General features: G+C 37.9%; 1 protein-coding gene across 1 annotated transcript in view; it reads left to right on the top strand.

The window, feature by feature from the left end:
* Positions 1-446: 446 nt before the first annotated feature.
* Positions 447-18,210, top strand: part of LOC127800121 (histone acetyltransferase of the MYST family 1-like) — a 34,878-nt gene continuing 17,114 nt past the window's right edge. The window contains exons 1-3 of the mRNA XM_052334560.1: positions 447-788; positions 2,209-2,297; positions 2,625-2,684. Coding sequence (XP_052190520.1) covers positions 482-788; positions 2,209-2,297; positions 2,625-2,684 — 456 coding nt within the window. The 5' untranslated portion in view covers positions 447-481. The remainder of the gene's footprint in view (positions 789-2,208; positions 2,298-2,624; positions 2,685-18,210) is intronic.

Below are 18,210 nucleotides of genomic sequence, written 5' to 3'. Positions count from 1 at the left end.
AGAATTTAGTTGTAGATAATATTGCCTAGAAAACAAAAACCATATCACCCCCTTGAAAAATAAATTCCATGGAAATAAATTTTAAATAGTTGTACCATATATATTTTTCTATAAAAAAATTAAGAGTGTTTGATTATTTTCTATAAAAAATATATAATAATTACATATTTTTCATAAAAAATTAATGCAATCAAATACGCTCTTGTATCTAAATTCTTTTTATAGAGTTATATATGCTTGTTGTTCAGGAGAAAAAAGGCTGGTTTTCCACAGATAAAGCAAAGCGTCGCGCAAGGCATGCGCCATGCCTGTGATATTAGTTTAAATTCTCACGGTGTTACTGCAAATTTCCAAATGTTGGAGGCCGTAAAGTGATTTAACCATTGAACAAACTGAAATTTATCATAACTTGTAGAGTCCGCGTTTGTGTTAAGAGCCTTCTACTCTGTTCCATTCCATTCGGAGACCGAAGCGAAAAAGAATGGGTTCGATTGACGCACCAATAGAAAACGGCTCCGCCCCTGCTCTCGGCGGCGGCGGCAAGCACCTTTCTTCCGGCAATGGTCCGCTCCCGCCGGCGGAAGAATCTGCTGGATCTCAACAGGTGAGCACACCGGAGAATGAGGAATCCAGGAGGAGGAAAGGCGGCGTGCTGCCGCTGGAGGTCGGTACTCGGGTCATGTGCCGGTGGCGGGACGGGAAGTATCATCCGGTCAAGGTCATCGAACGACGCAGAATGCAGAATGGTGGACCCAACGATTACGAGTACTACGTCCACTATACAGAATGTGAGAACCTCTCCCCTTGTTAAATTCTTATCTTCTCAATTGGATGCGTAGGCTTAGGGTTTATGTTTGTGGCTATCGGGGGTTGTTTTTCGGCATCGTATTTTCCAGTGGAATTCGTTTGTCTTATCGATTTGAGGAATTTGGAATCTGTGCTTTACATGGTTAGGGATCACGACATAGAAGGGTTTATTATGGTCAAGGCAAATAGCGTGTTAATTTTTTCGTACTTTTATGATTGTATGGTTAGCTGGCGGCACAAGTGATTATTTGAAGTTCTGACTTCAAATTTTGCTGGTCATCCCTGGTTTTATTTAGAAGCGTGATGATTTGTTTATATATATATATATATGTATAAATATTCTTTGTAATCTAGCACTAGTGATGATGACAATGAGTGAACCACCATAGGAGAATTTAGTATACGACCTTTTAAAAGTGTTAGCAATTGTGAATTTTATCGGGTATGACCACACTTTGGTGAATGTTAATTTTCTTTGTAAGAGGGCCTTCTTTTGCCACTTGGAATAGGCATTAATGATAGTTTGATGATGAGTTTATAGGTATGAGAGGTGTTCTTTTTGTTTTTTTTCTTCTCTCTCTAAATTACTAGTAACTCCTAATTCTTTAATCCGAGTTGAATAAGGAGCGCATGAGCTATGTTTTACCATGATCTATTTGTTGGGTTAATATATTTATCCATAAGTTTCATTCTTTACTGGCATGAATAGCTATTGGTTGTATTTTTTACCCTACTCCCCGTGACGTGCTTCATTCTATGTCACTTCACGAGGGTTTTCATTTTTTCTTTCCCTTTCTCTATATGGAGTTGATTTTCTTTCTCTCTTGTTAATAGTTTGAATGCATACAAAATTCGTACATTTATATTAGACATTTCATAGGTACATCTGGAGAGTTTTATGCCATGTTCCTTGTCATTTATAATGTTGAATGCCTTTTTTTATCCCGCTATTCTATCGTGTACTTTTCATGATCCACGGCTTATTTCTCCTGTCTTTTATCCTTGAATTTCAAATAAATTATTATTTGTGTCGACTGCTTGCTATGTTGTTTGTTTTTTACCAACTACTTATTTGAGCGAACCAAAGCACCAGACCTTACTCATGATAAGCCTGTTTCCTTTTTATATTTTTTTGTTTTTCTTTTTTGAATAGTATACCAAGTTAATTTTTGTTTTTTAACAGTATTTCTTATTATTCAAAGAATGCTATAGTTTGATACTGCTAATAGGAGGGATTGGCCTGGCAGTTGACAAAACTTTCACACTGTCAAAAGGTTGAACTGTCTGTTTGATTAGTTGCATGTTATGTGGTGCAGATTAATGTAACTCTAAATTATTCATTTCTTGGGCGTCTTATTTCTTCCACTTCTATCTTCTTAATTTCTGCCCTGGTTCCTGCAGTCAATAGAAGGCTTGATGAGTGGGTAAAACTTGAACAGCTCGATCTTGATTCAGTGGAAACTGTTGTAGATGAGAAGGTGGAGGATAAGGTAATATCTCTGATTCTTCTTTTTATTCTCAAACTTTTAAGTTATAATATTGTGAATATGTCTGTACAATGTGTTTAAATTCAAACTTTAAGCTATAATGTTCCTTTCCTGAATCTTCTCTGTCATAAGGCGGGGTGCAAGGTGGGGGGAGGGGTTGGGATAATAGTCTAGGCCTTATTTGTAAATTGATTAACTATACATAGTTCGCAAAAGAAATGCTTTAAACATTCTCTTAAAGTTTTCCCTTTTATTTTGCAAATACTTATGTGAAAATAATGTATCTATCATGACTGATTGGAAGGAATTCCTCACGCTTGGTGTGTTCAGGTAACAAGCTTGAAAATGACGCGCCATCAGAAACGTAAAATTGATGAGACACATGTAGAGGTATTGCTTATCACATTCTTAATTTTCTTTATTTCATTCTTCCGATGTTTCAAAACCTATTAGTTGTTTGTTATTATTTTATGGAGGAAAACACAATGAGAACTTTTATTATGTAGTTTTGTGCTTATTGTTTCTGTTGTTGTTGTTATTATTATTATTATTTTTGTGAAGGGTAAAACATATATGATTATTCGACGGATAAAACATAATTTGTGAAGAAGCTTTATCAGAAAACAAAAGCCATTGCAAATGTAGGGACCTCCTCTCTCCAGTAAGATGTAGAGGAATATTTGTTGGCACCTGTTTGCTAATTTGATTGTATTTCCTTATTACCTTTATTTTGTACTTTTAATAATTTCTTTTTTCCTAAATAGGATTTGTTAATACTTTATACCCTGTAATAAAAGTAAATCTTATTGTTTTCTAAAGGCAACCTTTGACTGGATATTGATTGATATGGAATTTTTGTTCTCAAATGGAAATTCATTCACATTAGTGTTTGGGGCATAGTTTCCTGGCTCTTGGAATGTTCGATACATGGAATGCGGTAAGGGTACGTGGTATGTGATTTTTCCCAGAGTGGTATGGGGGGTAGGCTTCTTCAGTTCGCCAAAGTGGAATGCCTCCAAAACATATAATATATATTCAAAATATATTTTTAAAAACTGTGTAAAACCCATCAAGGTTTTGGCCTTCCTTTTGGAGCATCCAAGACAAGTCTAGGACACCTACAAAGGACTAGAGAATTCTCGACACTTCCAATAAATTTTTAGGGCCTCATCCATTTGTTGTGCTGTGTGCCTCAAAATTAGCACAAACATGACACTAGGTCTACATCAGCAATCATAACTAAGGCTGGTTTCCCTTTCAGGACACATGGGAAATTGAGAAAGACCCATGAGTCTTTGGTGGTTCCTTGATGTGTTGAAGAATGTGGCTATAGGATGATGTGTTGAAGAATGTCCGATCAAACAGTCTCCATCTAACAAAAGATTTCTCAAGCTTAGGTGACTTAGGTGTCACTTGGGAATATACATTAGCAGTTCTTCACTTTTTAGTATCATTGTTATTGGACAACTTCCAGTTTCTGTAGTGTTCACCCCCCTTGTAGGGTGTTTGGTTTATATAATTGCTTAATTATGAAGAAGAATTATTGTTGTTGGGAAAATGAATCAAATATATTCTTACTATTTTTTTGATAATCAATTGGAGAACTTAGAAGTTTGATGCTAAGTTAGAGAACAGTGAATATTAAACTAAAATACATTTATGTATTGAAAATAGCCATTTTGTTTCTGGTAACTAGTATACTTTTGCTCCTTATTTGCCTGCAATATATTGTATACACTGTTGTGACAAAAGGACACCAATACCTCAGTGTTCTGAATTGGCCACTTTGAAACATGGTGCATTTCATTCCAAAACTGTTATGTTAATGATTCAAGGAGGTTCCGAAGTTTGTTTTCTATTTCTTACCATATATTCTCAATGGAAGAAAAATTGGTTGTAATAATCTAGTGTATGTTTCTTGGTTGATCCTTTTGTATGTAATGTGTGGCTGTGTCTTGTTACCTTTTTTAATTTATGCATATATATAGATACGTATTCACCCCTCAGAAAAAGAATCTTGACAATTCAATGTTTTATTGATGCTTGCTGATTTGCAAGGAGCAATCTTTTTCTTGTAAATACTACCTTGGTAAGTATTTTTGTCCAATATGGAATCAACGAGCAATCTCTCTAGGGTTCATAACAAGGTTGGAATTAGCAATCGGAAGGACTGAAACAGAATGATTCAAGAGGGAAATGGGGCAGAAATGGGGGAGAAATTAGAGAGAATTGAGGGAGAGCAGTAGAGAGAAATAAGAGGGAGATTTGAGAGAATTCTTAGAGAGAAAATGAGAGTTTTATTAATATTCAAGCATATCCTCTCCTCTTACAATGGGCCTTTTTATAGGCATAGTCGCATAGTAGCTAGTTGCTTAACTAATTTCTAACAACATCCTAACAGCACCCATGTGCTTCTAACAACCTGTAAAAATATCCTAACAAACCATTGCAACCCTATTACAATGATGCTCTTCTATTATTCCTTGGATCATAACAATTTCCCCCTCCTTGAGAGAGTTCTTGTCCCCAAGAACTTGCAGCAACTATTCATTGCTTTTCATCCAATACCCGCTTTCTCAATTCGTTTCATTCTTCTTCCTTCCTTGCGTCTTTTAGGCCTCTTCTTCTTCGTTCTTAGGTTTCCAAGATCCATCCCAGGCATACTTTGGCCTCGAACTTCAATTGAAGAAATCCGATCGATTTCAAGTTCAATGCCCCCACCTTCTGCAATAGCTGGCCGACCAAAATCGGTCTCCCTGTCCAATACAAGGATGGATAACGGATCTACAACCATAGCTACCTTCACTGTATTCCCATTCAACCCATGGCCAAGCTCTGTTGCAAAAATATCAACATCATTCTGGAAATATAGCGATGAAGAGTTATAGACTTGCCTTGGGTGCTTAGACCAATGCTGTCTGTGAGCATTGGAATTAGGGGCCGCTGTGATTTCAATCCCCAATTCCAGCAATTTCTTGTGGCCTTTTGTCATTCCTGTCATATGATTGACTGCATAAATCATCTCTTGTTTTTTATTCTCGTAATTATCATCTGAAACATCCTCATCGAGAACTACTTTTCCCAACGAATCTGATTGTTCCTTCGTACCTGCTGTCATAGCCACCGGATTGTTATAGCTTCCCTTTAGATAATGCTTTTCACTACCAATATCATTTCCGATATTGCAGTCATCCTTTTTGTCATTGTTGCTCAAATCAGAATACTTATTTTGCTGCCCAAAGTCTAGAGTAGGCAGTGAATTGGTCGCTTGTAATTTTGTCTCCTCCTTCGACTGCTCCACTCCAAGGAATTCCTCCTTGTTAAAACTTTCGCGATAATCATTAAAGTATTGCACCAGAAAATTGTAATGATACTTCTTAATAAGCATCATCGCAAACTCTTGCAACTTTTCGCGAATCATAAGGCCAAATTCCTTACTCGTATCCTATACCCCACTGCTTGCTCTCTTGTCCCATTGGTCGATCTCATTCTCAAGTTTCTTTTCCCTTGTTTGTTGCTTCTGGCCAACTGAAAATGTAGCATTCTTTGGCTGCCATAGAGGCTCCATTCTAACTAAAAATGAAGCATTTTGCTTCATGTATGCACTGCTGCCCCTAACTTCACGAGTAGGACACCCCATTGAAAATGCAGCATCATTCGACTGCAATTGAGACCCCATTTGTTTTATGTATGCCCTGCTCCCCATGGTTGACTTCTCACCAACGGAACACTGCAAAGACCAAGGAGTAAAAGCTCTATACATTGAATCCCTCATCTCCCTTCAATATCTGCTTCACAGCAAGCATCTAGGATAAACAATTGCCTCTCAACACTCCACGACCTTCAATTTCTCAACTAGATGAGCCACCTACCTTCCAATTCGACTTAGACTCAATGCTAAGGTGGCTTATGTTAGCAGTCACCAAAGAGACTGCTGTAAACTTGCCTATGTCAGCCTCAATTAAGCAGAATAATCAGACTTATCACTTAATTTATTGGAATTCCGCCTCTGTCACATTCGTAAATCAGCTGGCGTGGCTTCAATGGATCTGATAAGAGAGTTCGCCCAGCTTGCTGGAAATCATGGCCAATAATTGTTGGCCTATTCCACCAGTTTCTAAAAGCCGCTTCTAAAAATTAAACAAAAATTCGAATTGGCTAACCTGCTTCTCCTTCAATCCTTCCTCGTTTGACAAGGGCTATTCACCGAATCTGTTTGAATTGGCTGTGACAGCCTCCCTCACACATGTTGTAAACTCCAACGGAGCTCCTGTAACCTGTTTTCCGCTTCAGTCGCACGCGCCTAGGCCGTCACCCAATCATCGACCACTAGACCAATGGAGTCGCCTCAAGCCTTCTCAATCTGGGCTTGATTAAATCAAGCAGGAGGAGTCAATGACACCGGATTTGGTCTTGCCAGGTATATCCGAAAATTTGATAGCAACTGTGATGGGTTCTAGAAGCCACCCAGATTTGCTTCTCATCGTCTGGGTCGAAATGATCGACCAATCAAAGTGGTAGCACCAACAACACAATTGATTGAATTTGCGCTCGCCTCACCCAGAATCGCTTCTCACCGTCTGGGTTGGACTTGCTTGCTTGCGCTTGCCTCACCCGATCACCGTCCAATGGTCGGAGGACCATTGGCTTTGTTGTAATTTACTAGAATTGCTTCACCTAATCGCCAACATCAGTCACTGTTAGAGATTAATAACAAAGTTGGATTCTTGCTCCATCAACTCTCTGCTATTTTTGGAATCGCCTCTTAAAAGTTCAATTAATTTCGTTGCCGCTAAGGATTGCCTAACAATTGATCGATTTCTATCGCCTAGGGTTCGAAAATCAACGAGAAAAGAGTCGGGGGAATCTACTTCTCACAATGGACTCCACCTACAAGTTCAAGCCAGAATCCGTTTGTGCCTTCTCGATTTCGCTCACTCTTTGTTCCCCTTCAAGTTAGATCTGGAATGCGGGCAACTCGTTGCTCGCTCACTTAATTGCAGATTGCCTCTCCACAATTAGTTCTCGATGCTCAACATTGATTGTCGCTTGAACTCACCTGCTGATACCAACCGTAATTCTCTTCAAATGCCAAGAATCAAGTACAACGATCGTCAATCACCTCCATGCTTCAAAATCTAATTCTGAGCATCAATGGCCGAAAATCAATCCTCAGTCGAGAGACCCACCCAAACTCGCTAGAATGCTTAAACTCGCCAAGTTCGTTGAATCACCGGAGCCTGGGCTTGAATTATTGAAATTGATTTCACCAGTCTTCAAATGAATTGGAACCACAACCAATGAATCGGAACCATAACCAAGGATTGACCGCCCTAATACCATTTGTCATGAACCTAGGTGTCACGAGAGGAATCCCATTTACCTATCTTTAATTTCCTTATTGCTATAACTTTTGGTTATTTCTTTTTTCTGCTATTATTGTTAGCTTTCTTGCTGTCATTTTCTGTTGAGAATTAGTTAGCCTCTAGGTCCCATGTGTAGTGGCTAGGAAAAGACAAAAAGGTTGGTTGCAACCGAATGAGGGAGTAGGATATGCTACAGCGGACCTATCCTCCCACGGTTGAGTATATATTCTCTCTAAGGCTATCTTGGAGAGGCATCAATGAATTGAATTCAAAATCTCTCTCTCTCCCTCTCTAACGTCTTCATCTCCCTCTATCTCACTGTTCTTGTTTTATTCTTGAGCCTCCTAATTCCATCAGAATTAGAAGGCCGACTACTGTCACGGACTAGCTGTGACACTAGGGTTCATAACAAGGTTGGAATTGGCAATTGGAAGGATCTGATTGAATAGGACTGAAACAAGTTTGCCTAGAGTTTTGATGCGGTAGAAGATCAGTATTGTTGAAGTCTATTGGCTGGAAGTTTTAGATCAATTAGGGCTTTTAAATATAAGTGTAATTACTTTGTAAATTTGAGGGCCTAATTGTATTTTTCCAGAGTAGTTAGTTACTTCGGGAATCTCGCCATTTTCTATATATAGGAGGGCGATGTAGGCAATCGATTGATTGATAAGAGAGAGCTTCTGTTTTGTTTATGTTCGAGTGAGGAGTTCCGTTCTTGAGAAAGAGAGAGGCAGTTTAGTCTTGTGCATTTCTTGGGAGAATGTGTGCTTGTACTCGGGGAGATAGATGAGTGTTTAGAAGCTTGGTGTACTGATCTTTGTCATCCTAATAAAGGCTGTTTGGAGTGGGTGTTGATTGCTGAATGTAGGTTTGCCTAAAGGCATTTTGAACCAGGGTATATCTTGTCTCTTTTGGTTTGTTTTTATCTTTCCTTATTTCTGTTTCATTGCTGGTTTGTGTTCGGTTTTTGTTTCTGCGAGTTTCTTTGAATTGGCAAGGGAATTCTCTTTGGTTGGCTTCGGTTTAACAGTCCTAAATCTCAACAATCTGGTATTAGAGCCATCCTTCGTCCAAGATAAGTCTTCTTGATATCTTTCTTGTTGTTTTTTATTAGACTCTAGTTCTAATTATGGCTGCGACAAGATATGATATAGAAAAATTCACTGGCCAAAATGAGTTCGGCCTTTGGAGAATTAAGATGAAGGCACTCCTAGGAAACCTAAGACTGAAAGGAGCATTAGAAGAAGAGAAAAAGTTACTCGAAACTAGTATCCCTGAACAGAAACAGGAATATAGTAGACAGAGGGAAGAAATAGATGAAAAGGCATATAATACTTTAATTCTTAGTCTTGGTGATAAGGTTCTTTGAGAGGTCTCAAAGATGACCACTGCTCTATCCTTATGGAATAGGTTAGAAACCTTATATTTGACCAAAAATCTTTCCACTCGATTGTTCTTAAAAACTAGGTTTTTCTCATTTAAAATGGGGGAGGGGTAGAAACTGCAAGAACATATAGATGACTTCACAAAGTTATGTTTAGATCTTGAAAATATTGATATAAAATATGATGATGAGGATAAGGCTCTTGTCTTATTGCACTCTTTACCAAGATCTTATGAGATTTTTGTTGATATATTAAAACACGGTAGAGAAAATCTGTCTCTAGATGATGTTATTGGAGCTTTAAACTCCAAGGAACTTCAACAAAAGTTAGAGGTCAAGAATTCTGTAGGAGATGCCCTTACAACTAGGTCAAGGATAGAAAAGAAGGATCAAAAGACCAAGGGAAGGTCTAGATCAAAGTCTAAAAATGGTAAGAAAACAATAAGGTGTTTCTTATGTCATGAAGAAGGTCATATTAAGAGAAATTGCCCTAAGAAAAAGAAGGAATTTCAGAATAAAGGGAATACTGAGATATCATCCTCAATCTGTGAATTTGATTATGATAGTGTTGATGCTCTAGTTGTATCAAAAACTGAGAACAATCAGGCTTGGGTTTTAGACTCTGGTTGTTCCTTCCACATGACTCCTCATAGGGATTGGTTCCTAAGCTTTAGGGACATAGATGGGGGTAAAGTCCTGTTAGGAAATAACCAGGAGTGTAAAATCAAAGGGATTGGGGATGTTAAAATCAAAATGCATGATGGAATAATTAGGACATTGGCTGCTGTAAGATATGTACCAGATTTGAAAAGAAATCTGATATCCCTGGGAGAATTAGACAAAAACGGATACTTCTATAGAGGAGTTGGTGGAGTCCTTAAGATAGTAAAAGGATCTTTCATATGCATGAAGGCTATCCTTCAAAATGGCATATATATGTTGTAGGCATCCACTGTAGGGGGAGAGGCAGCATTAGGAGAGGGAAAATCCTATGGGCAGTCTAAACTGTGGCATTATAGGATGGCTCACATCAGTGAGTAAGGACTCAAAGAATTGGCTAAGCAGGGGATTTTAAGTACTGAGAAAGTTACAGCTATAGAAAAATGTGAAACATGCATATTTGGAAAATCAGTAAAAGCAAAATTCCCTAAAAAGGCTACTCACTCCACTAAGGCCCCTTTAGAATATATCCATTCTGATCGGTGGGGTCCTTCCCAAACCTTATCTCATGGTGGAGCTAAGTATTTCCTATCTATAATTGATGATTATTCTAGAATGGTTTGGGTTTATGTTTTAAAATCAAAGGATAAAACTTTTGAAACTTTTAAAACTTGGAAAACCATGATAGAAAATCAGAAAGGAAGCAAAATTAAAATCATTAGGACTGACAATGGTTTGGAATTTTGCAACAAGGAATTTGACCACCTATGTAAACAAGAAGGTATCCTAAGGCATCTATCGGTTCCAGGAAATCCCAAACAGAATGGGTTGGCCGAGAGAATGAATAGAACTCTCTTAGAGAGAGTTAGGTGCATGATTATTCATGCTAGGCTGTCCAAATCGTTTTGGGGTGAAGCCTTAGTCTCGGCAGCCTATGTTATTAATAGGTCACCATCCACAGCCATAGGGTTTAAAACTCCCTATGAAATGTGGACTGGTCACAAGCCTAATATCGATCATATTAGGATATTTGGGTGTATAGCTTATGCTCATTCCAAACAAGGTAAGCTGGACCCTAGAGCTATTAGGTGTTTGTTTATAGGATATCCTGAAGGAGTTAAGGGCTACAAATTGTGGAGTTTAGATCCAGATATGCATAGGACCTTTGTAAGCAGAGATGTTACTTTCAATGAAGAATCTAACATAAAAGATTTTGAGGGAAAGGGAAAATTAAAGGTTGCTGAGAAAGAAAAATCAGTAGATATAGATCTATCTAAAAAACCAATGGGTAGAGGCCAAAATAACTCTCAAGATCAAGAGTTAAGTCTTCAAGAAGAGAATGAAGGGCATGGAGAATTTTCTCCAAGTTAGCAGGATGATTATGAGGGATCCTCTGCAGATCAGTAAGAGGATTATGAAGAATCCTCCTGCTCAGAAAATTCCTTTGATCCAAAGAGATACAATGTGGCTAGAGATAGGCAGAGGAGGGTTTCCAGACCTCCAGTAAGGTATGGCTATTCTGATTTAGTTTCCTATGCCCTGTTAAGTGCAGCTGCAGAAGTAGGGGAAGAACCCCTTTCATATGAAGCAACAGTAAAGTCCAGAGATTCTCAGAAGTGGCAGGAAGCCATGAAATCTGAGATGGACTCTCTTAAACGGAATGAAACTTGGGTCCTTGTAGAAAAACCTTTAGGAAAGCGGGTTGTTAGCTGTAAGTGGATATATAAAATTAAGGAAGGAGCTGGAAAAGAAGATAAACCTAGGTATAAAGCTAGGTTGGTGGCTAGAGGTTTTACTCAAGGTGTAGATTTCAATGAGGTATTTTCACCTGTTGTGAGACATACTTCAATAAGAATCTTGCTTGCAATTTCAGCCATCAAGACTTAATTTTGGAACAAATGGATGTTACTACAGCTTTTCTACATGGAGATTTAGAGGAAAATATTCTTATGGAGCAGCCTAAGGGATTTGAAGTAATAGGTAAGAAAGAACTAGTATGTCTTCTTAAGAAATCTCTTTACGGTTTAAAACAATCCCCTAGGCAATGGTATAAGAAGTTTGACTCATTTATGTTGTCCCAAGGGTTTAAGAGGAGCTCATATGATAGCTGTGTCTATTTTAAACATATGCCTAATAATGTATCCATATATCTTCTCCTATATGTAGATGATATGTTGATTGCAAGTCAATCAACTAAGCAAATCATGAATTTAAAACTGAGTTTAAAATCAGTCTTTGAAATGAAAGAATTAGGAGAAGATAGGAAAATATTAGGCATAGAAATTAAAAGGAACAGATAGCATAGGTAGCTAATCTTGTCTCAACAATCCTATCTTAGCAAGTTGGTTAAGAAATACAATATGAGTGATGCAAAGGGTGTATCAGTACCTTTTGCCCAACACTTTAAATTGTCTCATGAGCAGTCTCCAAAGGATGGAAAAGACATTAAGGAAATGAGTAAGATTCCTTACTCTAATGCTGTTGGGAGCTTAATGTACGGCATGGTCTGTACAAGATCAGATTTGGCCCATTCTATGAGTGTATCTAGTAGGTTTATGGCCAATCCAGGTAAAGCTCACTGGGATGCTGTAAAATGGATTTTCAAGTATGTTAAAGGGACTTTAGGTATGTCTTTGGTTTATGGTGGAGGAAAATTAGAATCAAAACCTTACATCTTAGGGCTTACCGATGCAGATTTTGCTGCAGATATTGATAAGAGAAGGTCTTCTACAGGTTATGTATTTCAGCTATGGGGATCTACCATAAGTTGGAAAACAAACTTGCAATCGGTAGTGGCTTTATCCACAACCGAGGTAGAGTATATTGCTGTAACAGAAGCAATAAAAGAAGGTCTTTGGCTTAAAGGAATCATTAGTGAACTTCTAGGAATAGATGTTAAGGTTAGGCTAATGTGTGATAGCCAGAGTGCTATTCATTTGGCTAAAAATCCCTCACATCATGAAAGAACCAAACACATAGACGTTAGGTATCATTTCATTAGGGAAATTCTTGAAAAAGAAGAGATAGCCCTAATAAAAGTTGCAGGAGAAGAAAATGCAGCTGATATGTTTACCAAAGCTATCCCTAAGTCTAAATTACAGCATTGTTTATCCATTCTTAATGTTGTTTGTGTTTAATATGATCAGTGTTTTGTCTTCATCCAGATAAGAACAGGTTTCAGGCTATCGAGTGAAGAACTCAAGGCAAATGGTGGAGAATTGTTGAAGTTTGCCTAGAGTTTTGATGCGGTAGAAGATCAGTATTGTTGAAGTCTATCGGCTGGAAGTTTTAGATCAATTAGGGCTTTTAAATATAAGTGTAATTACTTTGTAAATTTGAGGGCCTAATTGTATTTTTCCAGAGTAGTTAGTTACTTCAGGAATCTCGCCATTTTCTATATATAGGAGGGCGATGTAGGCAGTCGATTGACTGATAGGAGAGAGCTTCTGTTTTGTCTATGTTCGAGTGAGGAGTTCTGTTCTTGAGAAAGAGAGAGGCAGTTTAGTCTTGTGTATTTCTTGGGAGAATGTGTGCTTGTACTCGGGAGATAGATGAGTGTTTAGAAGCTTGGTGTACTAATCTTTGTCATCCTAATAAAGGCTGTTTGGAGTGGGTGTTGATTGCTGGATGTAGGTTTGCCTAAAGGCATTCCGAACCAGGGTATATCTTGTCTCTTCTGGTTTGTTTTTATCTTTCCTTATTTCTATTTCATTGCTGGTTTGTGTTCGGTTTCTGTTTCTGCGAGTTTCTTTGAATTCGCAAGGGAATTCTCTTTGGTTGGCTTCGGTTTAACAGTCCTAAATTTCAACATATTCTTCCTTACAAAATAATCAGTTTTTTGCATGATCTTCTCTCTCTCACATGCGCTTCATAGGCTTTGAACATAAAGTATGTTTGGATGAAAGAACGACTTCATTCATATGGACTAATCTTTTGTACAAAAATATATAGACAAAAGATCTACAATCTTGCCATCTAGAATGTACAACAATAAAGGAATTAGACAATCATAGAAATAGAAAGTTTTGACTTTGTACAATCCCTATAATTACTCCAATCAATCATCTATCAATCCATAATTTATAGCTGCATTCTTGTTTAATATATATCCTATCAATTATCCTTAACCCTCAGCATTCCAACATTCCCTCTCAAGCTGGTAAATAGATATCAATCATTCCCATCTTACTTGGTTTGGACATTGCTTTAGTTAGGATGTCAACCTCATGAACTTGAATAGGTATGTATGAGAGGATAACTGCTCCTTTTTCAATTTATGTTTTGATGAAGTTTCTGTAAATCCTTACATGCTTTATCTTATCATATTGAATTGGATTGTGAACCATATTGATGGCCAATTTGCTGTCATTGTATGGCTTCATAGGTCCATCCCACGATATCCTTAAGTATTGTAACAGTCTTCCCAACCAGATTAGTTCACATATTTCTTGAGCAATTGCTCTACACTTTGCTTCGACACTGCTTCTAGCCACTATTGATTGCTTTTTGCTCCTCTAAGTGATTAGGTTACCCCATAACTTAGTGTAGTATCTTGTAGTAGACTTACTGGCTTCCATTGATCTTGCCGAATCTGCATTAGCATGGTAGTCAAATTTTCGGTTGTCACATTTTCTAATCAATAGACCCTTACTCAGTGTACCTTTGAGATACCTAAGTATATGATTCACTACATCTAGATGTCTTTGTGTAGGAGCATGCATAAACTGATTTACAACACTCACACTAAAGGCAATATCTGGTCTTGTGAGAGAAAAATAGATCAATTTACTTGCCAGTCTTTGGTATCTAGCTTCATCCATGGGATGATCCGTTTCTGTGCTCCTTGATTTCCACTTTTGTTCCAAAGGAGTGCTCGTAGGTTTGCAACCTATTTTCCCAGTTTTAGTTTTAGTGAGAAGGTCTAGAGTATATTTCCCCTGAGTTATGAAAATACCTCTTTTATGCCTTGTTGCTTCCAAGGAACTATTCAAGTGTTCTAAGGTCTTTAACTTTAAACTCAACTTCTAGACACTCCTTTAGCTGTTGAATTCCTGCTAGATCATCACCCGTAAAAATCATATCATCCGCATATACTATTAGATTAGATTTTCTCCCATTTTCAGTTTGCTTGATAAATAAGGTGTTATCAGCCTGCCCCTCTTGATACCCAAGAATTCTCATGGTTGCACTAATTTTGTGAACCATGCCTTAGGTGATTGCTTTAGACCATAAAGGGCTTTCTTCAGTATTCATACTTTACCTAAATTTTTAGCTAATTCAAAGCCAATTGGGATTTGCACGTAAACTTCTTCTTCCAACTTTCCATTCAAGAAGGCATTCTTTATGTTCGATTGATGAAGTTCCTAATCCAAATTTACTGCCATAGATAATAACACTCTAATTGAGTTCAACTTAGCTATAGGGGCAAAAGTCTCTTCATAGTCTATACCATAGGTCTGTGTAAGACTTGTGCAACCAACCTTGCCTTCCACCTCTCAATTCTGCCATCAGCATTATACTTCACTGTATATATCCACTTGCAACCAACTATTTTCTTGTCTTCAGGTGGCTCGGCAATGTCCCAAGTTTGGTTGTTAACCAAGGCCTTCATTTCCTCTAACACAACCTCTTTCCACTTATGATTCTTCAAAGCTTTCTGGATATTGGATTTCCACATTATCAACTAAAGTAGTGAATGCCCTATACTTTCAAGATATCTTAGCATAAGTAAGATAGTTTGAGATAGGATGTTTTGTGCAAGACCTTACTCCTTTCCTTATAGCAATAGGCACATCAAGGTGGTCATTGATAGGTGTAGTTTCTTCTGGATTCAGTTCAGACAATTGGATTTGAGAAGAAATTTTAGGTCTTGAATAGACATTAAGAGGCTGATCAATAAGTTGAGGATGTTGAGGCGGATCAATAATAGGTTCAGAATTTTCTACTCGCCCTACACATAATTCTTGGACATTTTCAAAGGCACTTTTAAAAGAAACAATAAGCTCAACAGATTGAGAAGGAGCAATAGGAACAATAGGTAGAACAATAGGAAGAGATATGGACGGATCCCAATACTTCTCTTTTGTAGATGTCTCCCCCTGAAGAGAAGTAGGGGAATAGTAGGGTTCATGTTCAAGGAAGGAAACATCACAAGACACATATAATCATTTAGCTGTAGGAGAATAACATTTGTACCTTGGATGTGTTGGGGAATAGCCAACAAATACACACTTAAGGCTTTTTGGATCTAGTTTACCTTGATGTAAGGATGGAATGTGAACAAAGGTAGTGCAGCCAAAAACCCTTGGGGTGAGAGAATTAAGAATGCGGATGGGAGGAAAAATGGTCATCAAATTGCTCAAAGGGGTTTTGAAATCAAGGGGTTTAGATGGAAGCCTGTTGATGAGGTATGTAGTGGTTAAAATAGCTTCCCCCCCAGAAAGAGTTAGGAATATTGCTAGAAAACATCATGGATCTAGACACTTCAAGAAGGTGTTTGCTTTTCGACTACCCCATTTTGTTGTGGGGTGTAATGGCAAGTGCTTTGATGGAAAATACCTTGATTAGAAAGGTATTGGGTGAATTTTGGGCCAAAGTATTCCCTCCCATTATTAGATCTGAGAATATGAATAGAAGATTGGAACAAATTTTGTACAAGTTTATGAAACTTAATGAAAATTGAACAAGCTTTAGACTTGTTTTTTATTAGATAAACCTAGTACACCCATGAGTGATTATCAATAAAGATAATAAGCCAACGAGTACCAGTTAAAGTTGGAACTCGGCCTGGTCCCCAAATATCACTGTGAACAAGATGAAATGGTTTGGAAGGTGTATATGTGTGAGAAGGATGAGAGATACGAGATTGTTTGACAAGAACACATTGTTCACATTTAAAAGAACCAATGTCTTTATTTCCAAATAATTTGGGGTATAAGGATTTCAAGTAAACGAAGCTAGGATGTCCTCATCGCTTGTGCCACAACACGACATCACAATAGGACATAAAAACAGAATTAAGGGATTTGTGAGGAGTGGGACTGGACAAAAAAGTAGAGACCATTTTTTCCTTCATCATTGCCAATCATTCTGCCTGAAAACAAGTCCTAAAAAACACAGGAGAGAAGAGGAGAACTTAACTGCACATTGTATATATCTAGTCAACTTGCTAACAAATATCAGATTGCAATTAATGTTAGGACCATGTAGAACCGAAAAAAGTGTCAATCTTGGCAGTTTAATATCTCCTTTACCAGCTATATTAGTCAAACTACCATCTGTCACTGCAACTTTGGCCTTATCAGTACTCTTCTCATAGCTAGAAACTAGTGAGTAATAGCTGGTCATTTGATCTGAAGCTCCTGAATCTATAATCCACACATTTTTAGGATTTCGGTGAGATAACAAGGAGAAGTGAAATTTTCCTTGTTGAGCAACTGAGACTGCAACATTAGAGGTTTTAGGCTCAAGGTCCTTAAGAGACCTTGGATTGGGAAAGTAAAGTTTTCAAAAACTCCATCTGTTTTACAGTAAATCGAAGAGAATTGCCATGCTTTTCATCTACAGATAAGGATTCAATAGTATAGGCCATCTTGGGTTGGTCCCTCTGATTTTTTGACACTTCTAGTTCGCAGGTTTACTGTGAAGTTTCCAACAAGTCTCCCTGGTGTGATTAGGATTGATTAGGTTTATTGCAGTAATCACACCAGATGTATTTGTTTTTATTTTTTTGAGGTTTCTGGTGGAGTGGACCATTTTGATGAGTTGCCAAGGCAGAATTTTGAATACCTATTTTTGGAATCTGTGGAGATGAGTTGGTACACATCACCTTCTTGCGTCTTTCTCTCTTTTAATTTCAGCAAAGGCCTCATGAATAGAGGGAAAGGGTTTAGAGCCTAGGAGTCAGTTGCGTACTTCATCTAAGTTCTTGTTGAGTCCGTGCAAGAAGTCGAACACTCACTCCTCCTCAAGCATCTTGGCATATTTGGCACCATCCTCAGAATAGTGCCAATGTATGTCATAAAACATATCCATTTTGTGCCACAATTATGTTAAAACATCGTTGTATTTTGTAACTAACATAGTACCTTATCGAGTAATCCTAATGGTAGATCGAATCTAAAAGCATTGTAAGGTGTTTTCTATGTTTGAATAAATTTCTTGCACAACAGTCCATATATCCTTTGCAGTTTTGTAAAATAGGTTTGTCCTTCCTATCTTTGGCTCCATGGAATTGATGAGCCATGCCATCACAATCGAATTCTCGGTATCCTAGGTTGTGTAGTGAGGGGCCATTGTTGGAGGCATGGGGAGTGAACCATCGAGATAGCCTACCTTTCCTTAGCCTTTCATAACCAACAATATTGATTGAAACCATTCTCGAAAATTAGTCCCATTCAATTTGTGTTGGGTGATTTGAAGGGAATGGAAATCAAGGTTCGAGGGGATGGAAGGAATGTGTTGAGATGGAATATCGAAAATCAAAGAATTGGCAGAGGGGTTGTTG

This window comes from Diospyros lotus, chromosome 4 (genome assembly GCF_014633365.1).
Source record: "Diospyros lotus cultivar Yz01 chromosome 4, ASM1463336v1, whole genome shotgun sequence".
Taxonomy (NCBI): Eukaryota; Viridiplantae; Streptophyta; class Magnoliopsida; order Ericales; family Ebenaceae; genus Diospyros; species Diospyros lotus.
The sequence above is the reverse complement of the archived record's forward strand: the minus strand, read 5'-3'. Positions and strand labels throughout refer to the sequence as shown.